Source organism: Caretta caretta, chromosome 6 (genome assembly GCF_965140235.1).
Source record: "Caretta caretta isolate rCarCar2 chromosome 6, rCarCar1.hap1, whole genome shotgun sequence".
Taxonomy (NCBI): Eukaryota; Metazoa; Chordata; order Testudines; family Cheloniidae; genus Caretta; species Caretta caretta.
Window position 1 is genome coordinate 58,258,700 of NC_134211.1, and position 15,707 is coordinate 58,274,406.

Here is a 15,707-nt window from a genome sequence, read left to right on the forward strand (position 1 = left end):
GCTCTCAGGCAACAAGCCAAACCCAGGATCCCAATTCAATCATGCAGACTCATGGACTCCAACACATTCCAAACATCTGCTAAAGGACAACAGTGCCCCAACCAAACAACGATGAACTGAGGTCCTGGTGAATCATTTTCACTAGCCTCCGCCATTGACAGGTTGGCCCCCAAAGTATTCTTCCTTCCCATCACTTCCACAGATGATCTTCGTTTTCTAAACTCTGCACAGGATGAAGAGAGAGGGGTGGAAACCCAAGCGCTGATGGCAGTAAACAAAGGCTGATACAGACAGGATGAAACAATTCCTCCAAGCCTATGCTGAGGCTGTACTACAGGCCTAGAGAGCATTTTTCATCAGTCCTCACTGAAGCTGCCAAATCCCACCCCCAGGAGCTATCCAGCAAGATAAACCACCTTTTCAATCCTGAGTGCCTAGAACAGAGCACCAAGTGCAGGGAAGAACTCTCATCCTACGTCGCTGAACAGATCACAAACCTTTGGGAAGCTCTCTCAAAAACATGGACCCTTTCTGCCTATACCCACTGACTGCCAGTATGCCTCCATTCCCAGAGTTCAATGCGTTCACTCACCAACAAGTTCTGAACACCCTAAAGAAGTCTTGTCCCAAGCCCTGTGAATCCCACCTATGCCCTTCCTGGCTTGCAAAAGCGTCACGTGCAACGGACATCACTCCTCTGAGGCACTGGCTCTTTCAGTTAGAAGGAATCTTTCTTTCCTCCTTCAAATACATAAACAGTCCAACACTAAAGAAACCCACCCTGGATACATCAGTTCTAGCCAACTACTGATCAGTGTCAAACCCCACATTTCTGAGCAAGCTCAGAGAAACTAGCCAAAGTCCAGCTACAAACTCATCTAACAAACTAATATTCTAAACCCAGAACAATCTGGATTGAGGCCAGAATATGGATCTGAAACTGTTTAGAGGCACTGATGGATAATCTGCTCATGGTCAGAGGGCAGACATCCATTCTTATTCACTTCTTTGAACTTGCCTTCTTTAACATAAATACATAGCAACATGTCTATTAAACAAAACAGAATCCTACCCAAACAAGAGATTCCACTGCATGTACCTCTCTCCCTGGGGACAGGATGATACAGATGTTAGTTATGTCGCTTTAATGCAGTATTGGAAGACACTCAGATACTACAGTGATGAGTATGGTCTAAGAACCTACATAGAATAGAATAGGGTGGTTGTACAATGTGCACTCCAGGATAGTTAAGAAAATTACCAAATGAACTTCTGTGCAACTGATGACTATTTTTGACAAGTTACATAAAACTGGAGAGGTACCGGAAGACCACAGAAAACAAACGTAGCATAGATCTTTAAATAGAGAAGGCCAATTTAATTTGGCAATTACTGTCTCTCCTCAGCCTAACCCCCTCCCCTCCTGCTCCTATATAAAACAGACAGAATAATAATTAATTGAATATCCAGAAAGGAACAGAAGAATGAGCAATAAGCAGTATTTTGGGGGGTTAGAGAGAATTTCTTGCCAGATAAACAAACCAATGCTTTTCTTGACTGAATTACAAAATTAGTGAATGAAAGGAAAGGTAAATGTGATATACTTGGATTTTAATGACTTATCAGATATGGTGTCTCACACAAATCTTACTCAACATATATTTCTACCAGCTTGGATACAAACACTGCCCCCTGAACTGAAAACTGGCTGAAGAACTGCAAAAAGGTTACCGCAAAGGCCCAATGAGTTGATACACCAGATAGCAAACAGATGAGAGATATAAAGGTTTTAATATAAGGACAGAGACAATAGCTATGAAATATTTTTATATCACTTTTTCGATCTTTGACCTTAAACCTGGGTTAGGATTTTTTGATTCCTCTGCAGTTTTGGAAGAAGAATTAAGTTTATGATTTATGGGGTCTATTATAAATGAATAAAAAGCTTAAACTTAATCTTTTACTGAAAATAATTTTATTAAACTAATGTTTGAATAGCACAATTAAAATTGGAATTTGATTTAATAAATTAAATTGATAACATGAAATAATATTAACAATTGACTAAATTATTAAATATTATGGATGAACACAATTAGGGCCTAAATTATGGAGTTAACATAACACAATTAATTTTTGTACATACTTAAGCCTGGACAGTTGGGGAGGCATGGATGTAGTTTGGTTGTTAGCCTATGCAGCAATACACTGATTCCTTCAAAGTGCGTACTTACTGAATGACTTTTGCAGTTAACTAATTCTTTTTATAATACCAAATGATTAACAACCATAACAACTTTCCTCTTGAGGCAGATTGTGTTACGCAGCCACGTTTTATATGGCCTGGGGTGTCCTGAGTGATTTCAGGTAGTATTTATTTTAGAGGTAGAATAAGCACTTGCTTTTTCACAAGTAAATTGCAAAAAGAGAAACAAGAAGATGGTTATTCAGAGAAAAAGACTGGCTCTCTGGCTTGTTGGTTTTGGGAACTTCAGAGCCAAGGAACTGCACTTTAGGAGACCAGGTGTGGTTGTTTTTGGTCTTGGTACCTTACACTGGCAGGTGGGTTTTCTCAGGCACTCGGCTGACACAGCAGCCTGCAGTTGTCTTGGTCTCCTCTTTCCTTGGGGAAGGACAGGCAGCAGCCCTTTTGGTATGGGCAGTGGCCCAGAGGATTACATTTGCCTCCCTGCTTACCTGGATTTTTATGGTTGTGATTTCATTAGCTTCAATTAGTGGCACCTCCCCTGAGGGCTTCGAGCAAATAAGGGGATTACAAATCGTGCACCCTGATACATGGCTCAATCTGGGTTGAGAGGTTGGCCAGATGAACCATTTTGGTCGTTTGAAAAAGTACTGACTTACTGACATTTCTGTCACCAACTGCAACTGATGTTCTGGAGATGACTGCACAGATGTGATTCTGGGCCCTCTCCTATGGGGTACCAGTTACAGCAGTGGTTCTCAACTAGGGGTCTGAGGCCTCCTGGGGGGGCCAAGCATAGATTTCAAGGGGTCTGCCAAGCAGGGCCAGCATTAGACTCGCTTGGGCCGAGGGCAGAAAGCCAAAGCCCCACTGCATGAGGCTGAAGCCTGGGGCTCTGAGCCACACCACTGGGGGCTGAAGCAGAAGCCTAAGAAATGTAGCTTTGCGGGGGCCCCTGTGGCATGGGGCCTCGGGCAATTGCCCTGCTTGCTACTTTCTAATGCTGGCCCTAGCTTTTATATGTGTTGTTGTGTCACAGGTGGGCTGTGGAGTTTTTATAGCATGTTTTGGGGTCCTCAAAGAAAAAGGTTGAGAACCCCTGAGTTACAGGATACAGATGGTTTGTTTTCCTTTTGAGTTTTAGGCATGGGATACACATTTAGCAGAGTTTTTTTTTAAACCTATTAGCCTTAGGACTTTTTACATTACTTATACTTCCAACCATACTTCATCCTTTTAGCACTTTTAAAACTATAGAGGGATTTTTACTGGTAAAAACTGGGGAAATAAGAGGTCTGTATAATCTGATGGGGTGAAAGGCTATTCCTAAGCAAAAGGCTGTCTTAAGCTTTATTAATATCAACTGTACTTGACCTAAAGAAAACCTAAAAGTTTGTCAAACAAGAGGTTGAACTTTATAAAACTAGGCCTGCTTAGGTAGGCTGATTTACCTTATACAGACTAGACTGCTCAGATGTCCATATACTTCCTCAATGAAATCCAGACATATGATCCGAGCTCTCTAGCAGCAAACTACTAGTGTCACATTAGTCAGTACTTTAGCATGTCCTGGGGGACAGAAGGAAGGAAGGAACCCATTCACATATGACAAACAGGGATAAAATGTTAAATAAACGGATCCTCAAAACCAGCATGTGGTAGTGACACAGATGAGCTAAGCAGTGCTGTGAGGACAGAGCTTCATCCTTCTAAATGACATCTTTCAACTGACACCAGATCCGTTCTCTGGAAGCATGATGTCAGAAGGGAGACACTGGTTCAAACCCAATCCCTATTTTGCCACTGAAGGTATAGCTACACTGGAATTAAAAACCAGTGGCTTGCCCGTATCAGCTGACTTGGGCTCATGGGGCTTCAGCTAAGGGGCTGTTGAATTGCGGTGCAGACATTCGGGCTTGGACTGGAGCCAGGGCTCTGGGACTCTGCTGGGGGGAGGGTCTCAGAACTCAGGCTCCAGCCTGACCCTGAACATCTACACTGCAATTAAACAGTCCCTTCACCTGAGCCCGAGACAGCTGACATGGGCCAGCTGTGGGTTTTTAATTGCAGCATAGACATACCTTGAGATGCTGCTGTGTCCACAATGACTAGGTTTCAGAGCACAGTATGGAGCTCTCAGGAAACATGCGCTTCCATTGTCAATTTAAAAACAATTTAGTCCAATTTCCACTTGCAAAATGTCTGGGATCACAGGAAGTCCTAACCTAGAGGGGCCAGCCCCTGAGGCAGAGTTAACTTGAGCAGTGCCCCTAGCTCCCCTCCCATCCACACACAAAACCCTCTCATCTAAATTTGGTGGTGCTTTCAATTTGGGGTAGCTGACACAGCTGAGGATATAGCTTTTCACTCAGGCTGGTAACCCGCCTACATTACAGCGTGGACACAGGCTAAATCACTTAAGTACTGATAGTCCTCCAATACTTTCCCACAATTCCCCCGCGTGTCCAGAAGGACAGACAAATTCTCCCACAATTCACTGGGAAAGAATCAGAGCATCTCATCTTACTGCAGCATAAAGAACCTTAAAATATGCCCACAGTAGTCCTCGCAACACACCTGGGGAGTACAGCATCACTGATGACACAGTAACTTGGGCATGACTTTGCAGGGTGGCTGCTCAGAGCTGGGTGCTCAGAACCAGGTGCCAATCATAAAATCAAAGACCTGGAAGGGACCTCGAGAGGTCAACTAGTCCAGTCCCCTGCATTCATTGCAGGACTAATCATCTAGACCATCCCTGACAGGTGTTTGTCTAACCTGCTCTTAAAAATCTCCAATGATGGAGATTCCACATCTTCCCTAGGCAATTTATTCCAGTGCTTAACCACCTTGACAATTAGGAAGTTTTTTCTAATGTCCAAACTAAACCTCCCTTGATGCAATTTAAGCCCATTGCTTCTTGTCCTATCCTCAGAGGTTAAGAAAATTTTTTTTTCCTTTCTCCTCCTTGTAACAATCTTTCACATATTTGAAAACTGTTATGTCAATGATGTCGTGTTAACGCAATCGCTTGAGTTAAGTCTGCAATGAAGATATACCCTGAGTGCCTGGGAGAGATACCATCTAACATAGTTCAATTACACAGGAAGGAGAACATGGAGGTTCCTTTTTCCCCTCTTCATTCATCTTGCATCCACTGAGGTTGCTCTTAAAAGGCAACTATGCATTAGGGCTTATGTTGCTGGGAGCCATCTCTGCTAATAACTGAACAGGCTGATAAATGGGATCAGCCAGCACAGCGACATGACAGATGTAGACAGTGGGATAGATTGCCATCTCTCTACCAGCACTAATAACCGGATGAGGCAATGTGCCCCCATGGCTAGATTAGATGATATGCAGTTCTCAAGAAGAAACTGGACTGGCACAGGCAGACAGTCTCAGTGATAAAGCATGGAAGCCTTGTATATATGGAGTCAATTTTCACCGAACAGTTTCACAACAAAGAATTGCAGTAAGTGCACAGCACAACACTGAATTAATCTGGAACACTCTACCTACTTCCCTATACGGGGATTCCATTGGATAGTCTCGGTCTCAGAACCAAGACATCTTCAGGTGGTATTTTAATTTGTTACCAGAGGCTCTCTATCTGCAGAAGGAATGATTCCTCATCTCTGCCTGCACTGCATAGCTGGCCCTGCAAAAGGCCTTTACAGCTCTTAGTTTTGGAATTACCCGTAGCCATGTTCAAAGCATGTTGAAGTTTTGGAATCAGTATTTCCAAAAGATCTGGGCAGTAAATCCCACCTGAACCTGTTCCTGGAGAAGGGAGATTGAGAATGGAAGAACACAGAGAATGATGCTTAGTTCACCTTGCTGCACAGCCTTCTCCAGGAGAAGCCAGAGTGGGCACTGGGCAGAACAGCTGTCTGTGCCTGCCAGCTAGTGTTCTCACACACAGGCTCTGGAAGGTCATGAATATTTCATAAGATGGGACTGCAGGTCATTTCTGATGAATGGGAAAGATCTTGATTGAACAGGATGGGGTGGAAAGATTATGAGGAGCTGATATGGTGAGTGTCAACAGGAGCTTGGGACAACTACAGAAATGCCAGCGCTTCCCCTAGGGAAAGTTCCTCCTGCTGCACAGTAACATTGCTGATGGGTCTGGTCTCTACATTGCAATGAGACAGCCTCACTTGTTTAAACGGCGATTCCTGTTCTTATCTACACTGGAGGGCAGTCACCAGGAGTTTTCTCTGAGGACACTGCACTCTACATGGGCTAATACAGTGGTGGGAAAACTTTTTGGCCCAAGGGCCACATCTGGGTATGGAAATTGTATGGCAGGCCAGGAATGCTCTAAGAAATTGGGGGTTGGGGTCCGGGAAGGGGTGAGGGCTCCGGCTGGGGGTGCAGGTTCTGGGGTGGGGCTGGGGATGAGGGGTTCAGAGGGCGGGAGGGTGATCAGGTCGGGGGCAGAGGATTGGGGCGCGGGAAGGGGTCAGAGGTGCAGGCTCTGGGAGGAGCTTATTTAAAGCGGCTCCCAGAAGCAGCAGCATGTCCCCGCTCTGGCTCCTATGCAGAGGTGCAGCCAGGCAGCTCTGCGTGCTGTCCCTTCCCAGCCAATGGGAACTGCGGGAGCTGCATGCGGAGCTCCACGGCTGCCCCTATGCATAGGAGCCGAAGGTGGGACATGCCACTGCTTGTGGAGGAGTGCACAGAGCACGGCAAGCCCCCGACCCCGCTTCCCAGCTGGAGCTGGAGCTGGAGCTTGAAACGTCTGGAGGGCCGGATGTGGCCTGAGGGCCATAGTTTGCCCACCCCTGGGCTAATAGCACGGCCTATATCTCCACTTTTATTCCCATCCACTCCTCCCTCACGCACCATACTCCGCCTGTTCCTCTGGGAATGCCTTTTTCATGCTACCCCCTTGACAGAAACATCTGCCTCTACCTGTGCCTTAAGTGTTCTCCCTCAAAACACACTTTCCGCCAATCATATCCCTATGAAGCATTCTAGTTCCACTGTGGTACCTGATAATTTATGAACAAAACAGAGAAAAAACACCCACCTGCACCAACAAATTAGAAATAAATTGCTCGTACCACCTGCTTCCTTTGCAAATGACTACCTCCAAGAGCTGGATTCCCTTCCCATTGTCTCCCCATTCACGATGAAAGACAGGGATGAAAGGCTGTGCGCATGTCTGTGGGGTCTATCTTAGATAGTAGGTCTATGCCCCAAATGAACAGTCAGTCTCCTTTCATCTGTTCAGTACAGAGAGGACCAATGGTGCTGTGATAAATGAAGCGGGGGAGCTCGCTTTCATGGACACCCAGCCAGCCAGTTAGCTGTAAAATCCCTCTTAGTAGCTGTTCTCTACTTGCTTTACCTGTAAAGAGTTAGAAGTCACTGCGATGCATAGCTAAAAGGAAGGGAGTGGGCACCTGGCCAAAAGAGTCAATGGGAAGGCTAGAACTTTTTGAAATTAAAACAAGACTCCCCTTTTACTTTTGTCTGTTTGTTGTTTTCCGGAGAGAGGGAACAGAGCAATGATGCTATAAAAAGCTTTGGGCCAGGTATGAAAAAACATCAGATCATACCTAGAAACTACTCATTTGAAACCCCAGATATGTAAGTACATTAGGGAATGGCTAGGAAGACGCAATTAGGCTTCTCTCTTTTATTACTTTATCGCTTGTAGACTCCTCTGTGCTAACCCTAGGTGCTTTTGTTTTGCTTGTAACCTTTAAGCTGGACCTCAAGAAACTATTCTTGATGCTTAATCCTTGTATTTGCTCTTTTTAAATCTAGCGATAGCCTGAGTTTCCAGATGTATTTTCTTTTTGTTTTAATAAAATTTACCTTTTTAAAGAACAGGATTGGATTTTTGTGTCCTAAAAGGTTTGTGCACATGTTGTTTAATTAGCTGGTGACAACAGCTGATTTCCTTTGTTTTCTTTCTCAGCTCTTCACCGGAGCGGGGGTGGGAGGGGAAGGGCTTGAGGGTACCCCACAGGAAGGAATTCCCAAGTGTGCCTTCTTGGGCCCTCAAAGGGGTTTTGCACTTGAGTGGTGCACGAGAAAAAGCTGTAACCTTGGGAGTTTAATACAAGCTTGGAGTGGCCAGTATTAATTTTTAGATCTTTCCAAGCTGTGCCCACAAAATTAAATCCCATCTACAAAATGCCACTAAAACTAGACATGCTCTCAGGGCACGACAGGGCTCCTTGGACTTTGTCTCTCCCCCACACCTCAAATATACTCAAATAAACCAGTTGGTTCCTCAGTCTGGCTTCCCTTCACTGAGGCTTGAAATCCCCACTAGGTTTTGGTCCCCTTAAGGGGGCTCAGATGCTCTGCTAAACTCCTTGGGCTTGGGTCTTTATTGACGGGGAGCTAAACATGGTGACTCTTCCCCCAAGTCCACTCGCTTGTGATTCCACTTATAGTCTATTGTGCAGATCTTCACAACATCATCTTCCCACTGCTTTCTTACTTGTTTTGATAGCAGTAAAATAGTTCAGAATGTTTGACATTTAAAGTATTACCACTGGGAATGTGAGTCAGCACCCAGTGAAATGAATGGTGCAGTTCACATCTCTCAGAGCTATTGTCCTAGACCGTTGCAAACTCAGACTTTGCTGTACTGGTTACACTGTCCGCACTGTTCTCTCAGCAACCATAGACATTTTTCTATGGTCTTGTCTACACAGGGGATATTGACTAGCATGGCTATTCTGGAATAATTCCCCCATGTAGATGGTCTACTCCAGAATAAAAACAACAAGGAGTCCTTGTGGCACCTTTGCCCTGATCTACACTGGGTGGGGAGAGGGGGGTTGATCTTCTACAGAAAGGGAGCAACTTCACTCCCCAGGAATCTCAGCAAGTGAAACATAACCCCATAACCCCAAACCAAAGGCAGCTCGGCAACAGGAAATCACTGATGCAGAAATATATAAGAAGTGTCCTGCATTTCAAAAGGAGCTATGAAGAGCCAGTAGAGAAAGGGATCTCAGCCATACTGTTTGGTCCTTAAGTCGCCGGATGAACCTCTCATACTACAAGAGAAGTGTGTAAGCACTCCACTACCAGGAACTCCCTTGCCTGTCATTATCTCTTCCTATGTTGCATAATTTCTAAATTAGATTGTGTCTACTTGCAAATCTATAAAGTGACATGCACACTTGTGGTGCTGTATAAATAATAAATAGAACTGCCAGACTGGATCAGACCAGTGGCCTTTCATGCTAGAGCCACAACAATTCACTGAATTGTTCTAACAGCCCATACAAAATGTTCTGGTTAATATAATCTCACATTGAATATTCCAGGGAGATTCAAAGATGTCTGGGCATATATGCGCATTAGAGCATCTGGAAGGATTGTGAAGACTATAGTAGGCAGAAATAAGATATGTGAGATATCCCGTCCCCACTCTGCCTCACAGGTTTCATCGTCAGGGCAGAAACACTGTTACTTTAATTTTCAAAGACTGAAGTAAACGCTACAACTGCTAAAAAGAGAGTCCAACTCCTTGCCCCCTAACACAGCCCTGTGTGAGGAGAAGCCACCCAGGCCTGATTCCCCATAAAAAGCAGAACGGTTAAGGTTTCCCTCAGGTTAAGCCATGCCACTTACTCTGGTCGGCAAATCACCAGGTCCCCCTTGTTAGTGCCATATGCCAATCCCAGGCCTGGCTCAGGTAGCCAGCGAGCAGAGTTTATGCTGACGTGTCTCCTCTGGTCAGCAGGCATCGGGTATAGGACGTTGAAAACTCTCTGAAAAAAGCCACAGAAAAGGATTATTTGAAAGGGCAATAAAAATCAGCGTTGCCAAGGCAGCTCACACACTTGAATCCCCTGTAGCAGCACAGCTGGGCAGGGCGGTTAGTCACTTATTTACAGGCTGTTCCAAGAAACAACTAACCGGTCAGCGAGAGTAAGCATCTGATAGAAACATGTACATACATCCACAAATGTTTAATAGAGCACTCAGCAGATAGCTGTGGGGAGCATGACAGCTGCTCCATCATCAGATCTTCACTTGGATAGTGGGCTACACAGCTGCACAGTCCCTTCACTGGCACTAATTAATAAGAAAGCTGGGAGCTGGTGGTATATTCACATCAAGCTGGACAGCAGCACAACTGGGAATTTTCTGGCCCTTTATTAACCCCACTTCCCATCTTCATGCTCTCACCATCACACAACTAGGGGAACTGTGCCAGCCAGGAAATGTGCTGGCTTCCAACAGCAATGGCCCAAACAGCTACCTGCATGGCTTAGCTAATAAACAAACCAGAGCCCTACAGATAATATGGGATCTAATCCATGTCAATTGTTTCCTGAATTGCCTTTAGCAACTGGTTAACTTCCAGGCTGCAGAGCTTTGAAGAAAATGTTGAGTCCAGAGTTTATCGAGGAGACGCACAAGCACAGAAGTGACATATACCCTCTGAATTCAGTTTGCCTCCCACCACAGTCCCCTTCACCAAATCAATTTTGTTCCCTTAGCAAGACCCTAAGCTACGGCTTGCTCCATACCAAGCACCAGCTGCCTCTGCCTTCCAATCTCACTTGAGCCCAATACTGCAGGGCTCAGACTTGTGTTGATCTCCCTAACACAACTCCTAATAACAGCTCCGCAGAAGTCTGCGAACTCTCCATCTGCACTCTCAATCTCCTATGGGCCGGGATTTTATATGCCAGCCACACTCCCCATAGTCAGGAAATTTGGTACACCTAGGAGAGGTTGAGACTATAAAACCATGGCGGGAGAAATGGAAAAGAGCAGCAATGTGCTGGTTTGGCCATTGGGTTACATGGGGAAAGCTGCTTCAGATCATTGGACCATCCAGGGCAGATTCCAATAGTGGGCTCTGAGCACCGGGGCTTCAGAGGGAGGACCAAGAGGTACTTTAAAAAAGACAATTCATTAAGGAGGTTAAGGAGGGTTACGCAGGAAACAAGTTAAAATGCTGACCTGGAGCAATCGTAAGTGACATGCCAATTGTCTAGACTTTCCTCTCAAGAGGTCTGAGGTTTAATCTGCTCTGAGTCACAAGTGAAATGCGTGTTCCCATTAGAATCACTAGTCAATTTTAGCTCATCAAAACTTCAACATAAGTTTGGCCAAACTGGACAATCTTTGTTCAGAAGAGGCCCAATAACCTGCTTGGTGGTGGGCCACAGGAGATGGGGAATACTGCCTACAACAGTATGGGGGTGCTGCAGGTTAGCACTGTGGTGCATTGTCACAGCTGTGGGGACCTAGGCCTGGAATAGCAGCAGCTCAGGATCCAGGGGCAGCATGATCTGTTGATTAAGTCCCTGGACTGGGACCCAAGAGATGTGGGTTCTACTCCAGAGCTACCACTGACCTGCTGTGAGATGCTGGGCAAGTCACTTTATTTCTCTGTGGCTCCATTTCCTCTCCCACCCCTGTCTATTTAGACTGTAAGCTCTGAGGCAGGGACTATTTTAGTACGTGTTTATAGAATGCCTAGGTGCTGGGGGCCCTATCCTGGCAACTGTCAGACAAATAAATAGAACAGCAGAATTATGTGACATTATTTCTAGCTACAGGCAACTTTCAGCCTCTCCTCAGAAAGGGCCACATTTAGAATAGCAAATGAGTCCTTTAGGATTTCTCTGCAAGATAGAGGCCAGTCACTATCTCTGCCCTTGGTAGTCAGTGGTGTTCACAGAAGCTCAGTGTCAGAGTGGAAGGAACAGGTCCCTGATGTTTTGTGAAGTACTTTTCACAACCCCCCACTCTTCCAGTACGGCCATCCCGTTTTCTGCTCCTGCTTGACTAGCTAGCAAAAATCACATGCACACTAGTAGCACCTGTTGCCATGGAGACTATGGTGCACTCTTCGAAATGGGGAGTGTGGATTTTGATGGGTCAAGGAGGAGAAAGTGGCTTACAACAGCAAAGAGCATTAAATTTGTTGCCAAACTCATAGCTAAAGGCAGAATCTCAAAGGTAAGAACGGTTGGAAATTCTCCCTAGCGACATCTGCTTCATTCAACCCACTTCTCTATTCCCTTCTGTACAGCCAGTAGCCCCAAAGAGTTCCCCTCCCCTGCTGCTTCTCACATCCCTCGCTAATGGGACAATGCCATGCAGTTTTAAGAGGTGCTGACATCCATGTGCGTGGTGAGTCACAGATACAAGGAGAGAGAGAACACCTGCACTGGTACAATCACCCCTGGCAGCAGTAACCAGGACCGAGCTGATCAGTCTGATGCAGTCATACAGATGAGCTGCTGCACCCGCATCCATTCATAAGACCTTCCACCCACACACAGAGAATACCAGGGCCCTTTCACATGTGCAGGTGCCCTGGCCCAGAGGGCACTCAGAAAACTACTAGACACACCCTTCTCTCCTAAACAAGGACCAGATCCTGTTTCTTTCTGTCTCACTGCAGCACTAAGCATCTTATGAAAAGTTCATGAAATACTTCAACCACACAAGCATGCCATCTGGAAAATTCACGAAGGAGGGCCCGACACCAGCCTGCTGGGAAAGGTGCTTTTCCAGCTCTATACTTGTAGGTACAGCATTCGTAAGATCAAGAAGCCACTTAATGTTCATTCTTCTCCACTTCAGCCAAAGAGTTATGGGACCAGCTGTACTTTCTCCACATATTCCAGACCTGGGGGGGTTGAGAACTTCATTTAACTCAGGCACCAGTTTCACCTATGCAATTGCAATGACATTTCCAGCAAGCATGGCACATTTTCAAGTTCTACCACCTACTGGCCAGCAGAATTTGTCATTTATTACCACATTCAAACCCACCCTAGTATACCTGGGTTACTGACTCAACATTCCATAACTAGGGATATTCCAGACACCTCATTATCCCAGTAAGTTACCCACTATCCACTCCATGTTTCTCTTGTTATCAAACCAGTGTCTGGGAACGAGATCCTGAAGAATTTTGATTCCAGTGCTGGGAAATTTCAGAGAATGGGAGTCTGGAAAGCTGCCGAGCAAATCTTTAAGAGCATGTCTCTGAGGCCTTGAACCCAACAGGTGATGCAAAGGTAACATATAATTTCCCTCTTCAGATGGCACATTATGACCCAGGAAAAGGGGCATGCTACAGTCAGTCAGAAAATGCCTTTTCATCAAGCAAGAGATGTGCTTCCAGAAAACCTTTTACTGCGAGCAGGTCACTGAATCTCAGGGATGTGTGCAAGACTCTGAACCCAGGGGACCAGAGGAAGATGGGGTGTCACCAAATCCAGGAATGTCGAAAGGGAAAGTGATTTTCTCTAGACACATCCCAGTAGTGTCTAGCTAGGTTCTTACACCATCATAAATAAGTGGTATCAAAGGAAAGCAGTTTCTGCTAAAGAGAGGATAATACACACAACCGTTTCCATTTTACATACCTGCATCTGAAGGGTAGGAAGAGACTCAGCTGAGTCATTTGTTACTGTGCTTTCACATTCAGTTGTCTCACAAAGACTATCTTTCAAGCAGTCACTTACATCTTGGGTGAAGGCTGGGGAAGGGTATCTATTTCGTTCTCCTTGAACATAGAAGCTGCGTGTCTATAATGATCATTCACAAAAAACAGGCACACCCCCATCACCCTACAGCCCCCTTCAGTGCTAATCAAGGAGCATCTCTGTAGAGTGATTTGTCCAGAACATAAAGCTTTGAGGAGGAAGGGGTATAAAAGCAGGGGGGAAATGGATGAACAGAGGTCCAATACCCAGAAATGTTCTGCATACGTTACGCTGGAGAACATGAAGGCTCCAAACTCTGCTGCTGCTCGCCCTCCATCTCAGCAGTGCTTGAGCATCAGCACTGTGACACCTGTCACATCCAATGTTTGGGTATTAAGTGAAATATTTATTTATGGCAGGAAGCCAGGAAAGGCTTCATGATGATCAGCAGCCTCAAGGAATCTTTCCTGAGGATTCCTTCTAAGCTATCAAGCTGCTATACATGGGTGGGCTTGAGAGCGCTTAGGGCACAGTGTGCACTCAGAATTATGATGCTAATTTGTTCTCACTCCAGGGGATGGGGACTTTTTATTTTTCTTCAAACAGCCTACCTCTGAAAAAAGTGTTACTTATCCATCTAGTGCTGCTCCTCCACCTTCCCCATCCTAAGGTAACGGCTGCTACCTAACGATGTTGTTTAAATTCCACCTTCTCCCTGCATTTAAGGGGGCTGCCAATGAGAAGAGTTGGAAAGGGAACTCCCATGCCTGGGATATTGTTCACACCAAGAAGGCAGCAGGCTGCCCTCAAGCTTATGCTACAATTGCCAGCAGACACTGCCCCAGTCCCAGCAGCACCACATCTCAGGTGCCACGTCAATGACAAAAGCATCTGACCAACGGCTTCCCAGCTCTAAAGGAAGGGATAGAAAGCAGAGGGAGATTCCTGTTTCCTTGGAGGGGTGTGGGAAACATTCCCTCTCCTACACTAGGCACCGAGGGAAGAAGAGCATGTTTTGAAGCTGGAGAAGAGGAGAAAGCAGCTATGGGCTGTGCTGAAGACACAGGCAGCCAGTGAAACTCAGCAGGAGCTCTTGCTTTTCTTCCTTTTTAAATTTAATAGAGAGGCATTTCTGCTCTCAATGAGGTGCTTCTCCTTTGTGAGATGCTGATAAATCTCTGGCCATTACCTGTACTTAGCCCCAGCAGCCAATGGGGCTGCTAAATCAGTCTCGATAAGAGGGACTGCATGAATAAAAATGCACAGCCGCTAACTTGTTTACATGGGGAAAAATCTTGTCATCTGCAATGCTCCAACCTTGTGGGTTGGGTGGGGGGGAGAAGTGGCTGGAATGGTACAGGAGGCACTTGGTTACAGTTACACATTATCAGTAGTAGCTTTAAATAGAACGCAGGCTCTCATCCGAGGCAGAATGCTTGCAGAAAGAAAGCATGAAAAACGGAGGTGCATGAAGTGCACTGGAGAGGGAGCTGGGAGTGGAGCAGTCTCAGAGACCAGAAAAGGGCTGGAGTATAGAAAGCCACGGAAATGGATCAGAGCCTAAGAATGGCAAGTGCCTTGAGAGTATCAACCTGTGTTTAAGGAGGCATATTTCTAAGGCAGTCTACTGAACAAACAGCATTATAATGAGGGAAGTCAATGGGGACCTGATGCTGAGAGACAGCTGACCTTTAAGTTCAAGACTGAAAGCACTCCACCCTAAGGTGGCAGAGAGCCATTAAGCTTCACCTGTAGGAGTCCTGAAGAGGAACTGTGCTCTTTTTCAAGCTTATGGGTTAACAAACTGTGCAAGTGTGAAGGCCCTTGGGATCACTCTGGAGGTCCTCCAATCATCGCATCCTCCTTTCTCCCTGGACTTTTCTATACCTCTTCATTCTGGTGACTGACTCTGCATGCAGGCCTTTAGTATCTCCTCGTGTGGCCACAGCTTATACTGGCAAAACTGCACTTTTGTCAGTATAGGTTCCCCCAAGTGAAATAACCTGTACTGACAAAAGCACAGTTTTACTGGCATAACTGTGCTAACACTAGAGGCTTTT

General features: G+C 45.6%; 1 protein-coding gene across 4 annotated transcripts in view; it reads right to left on the reverse strand.

Annotated features, from left to right (window-relative positions):
* The window catches only part of AMBRA1 (autophagy and beclin 1 regulator 1), a 203,730-nt gene that overhangs the window by 40,776 nt on the left and 147,247 nt on the right, over window positions 1-15,707 (reverse strand). For all 4 annotated transcript variants that reach the window (XM_048852666.2, XM_048852664.2, XM_075129561.1 and 1 more), the window contains one exon: window positions 9,818-9,957. In XM_048852666.2, coding sequence (XP_048708623.1) covers window positions 9,818-9,957 — 140 coding nt within the window. The remainder of the gene's footprint in view (window positions 1-9,817; window positions 9,958-15,707) is intronic.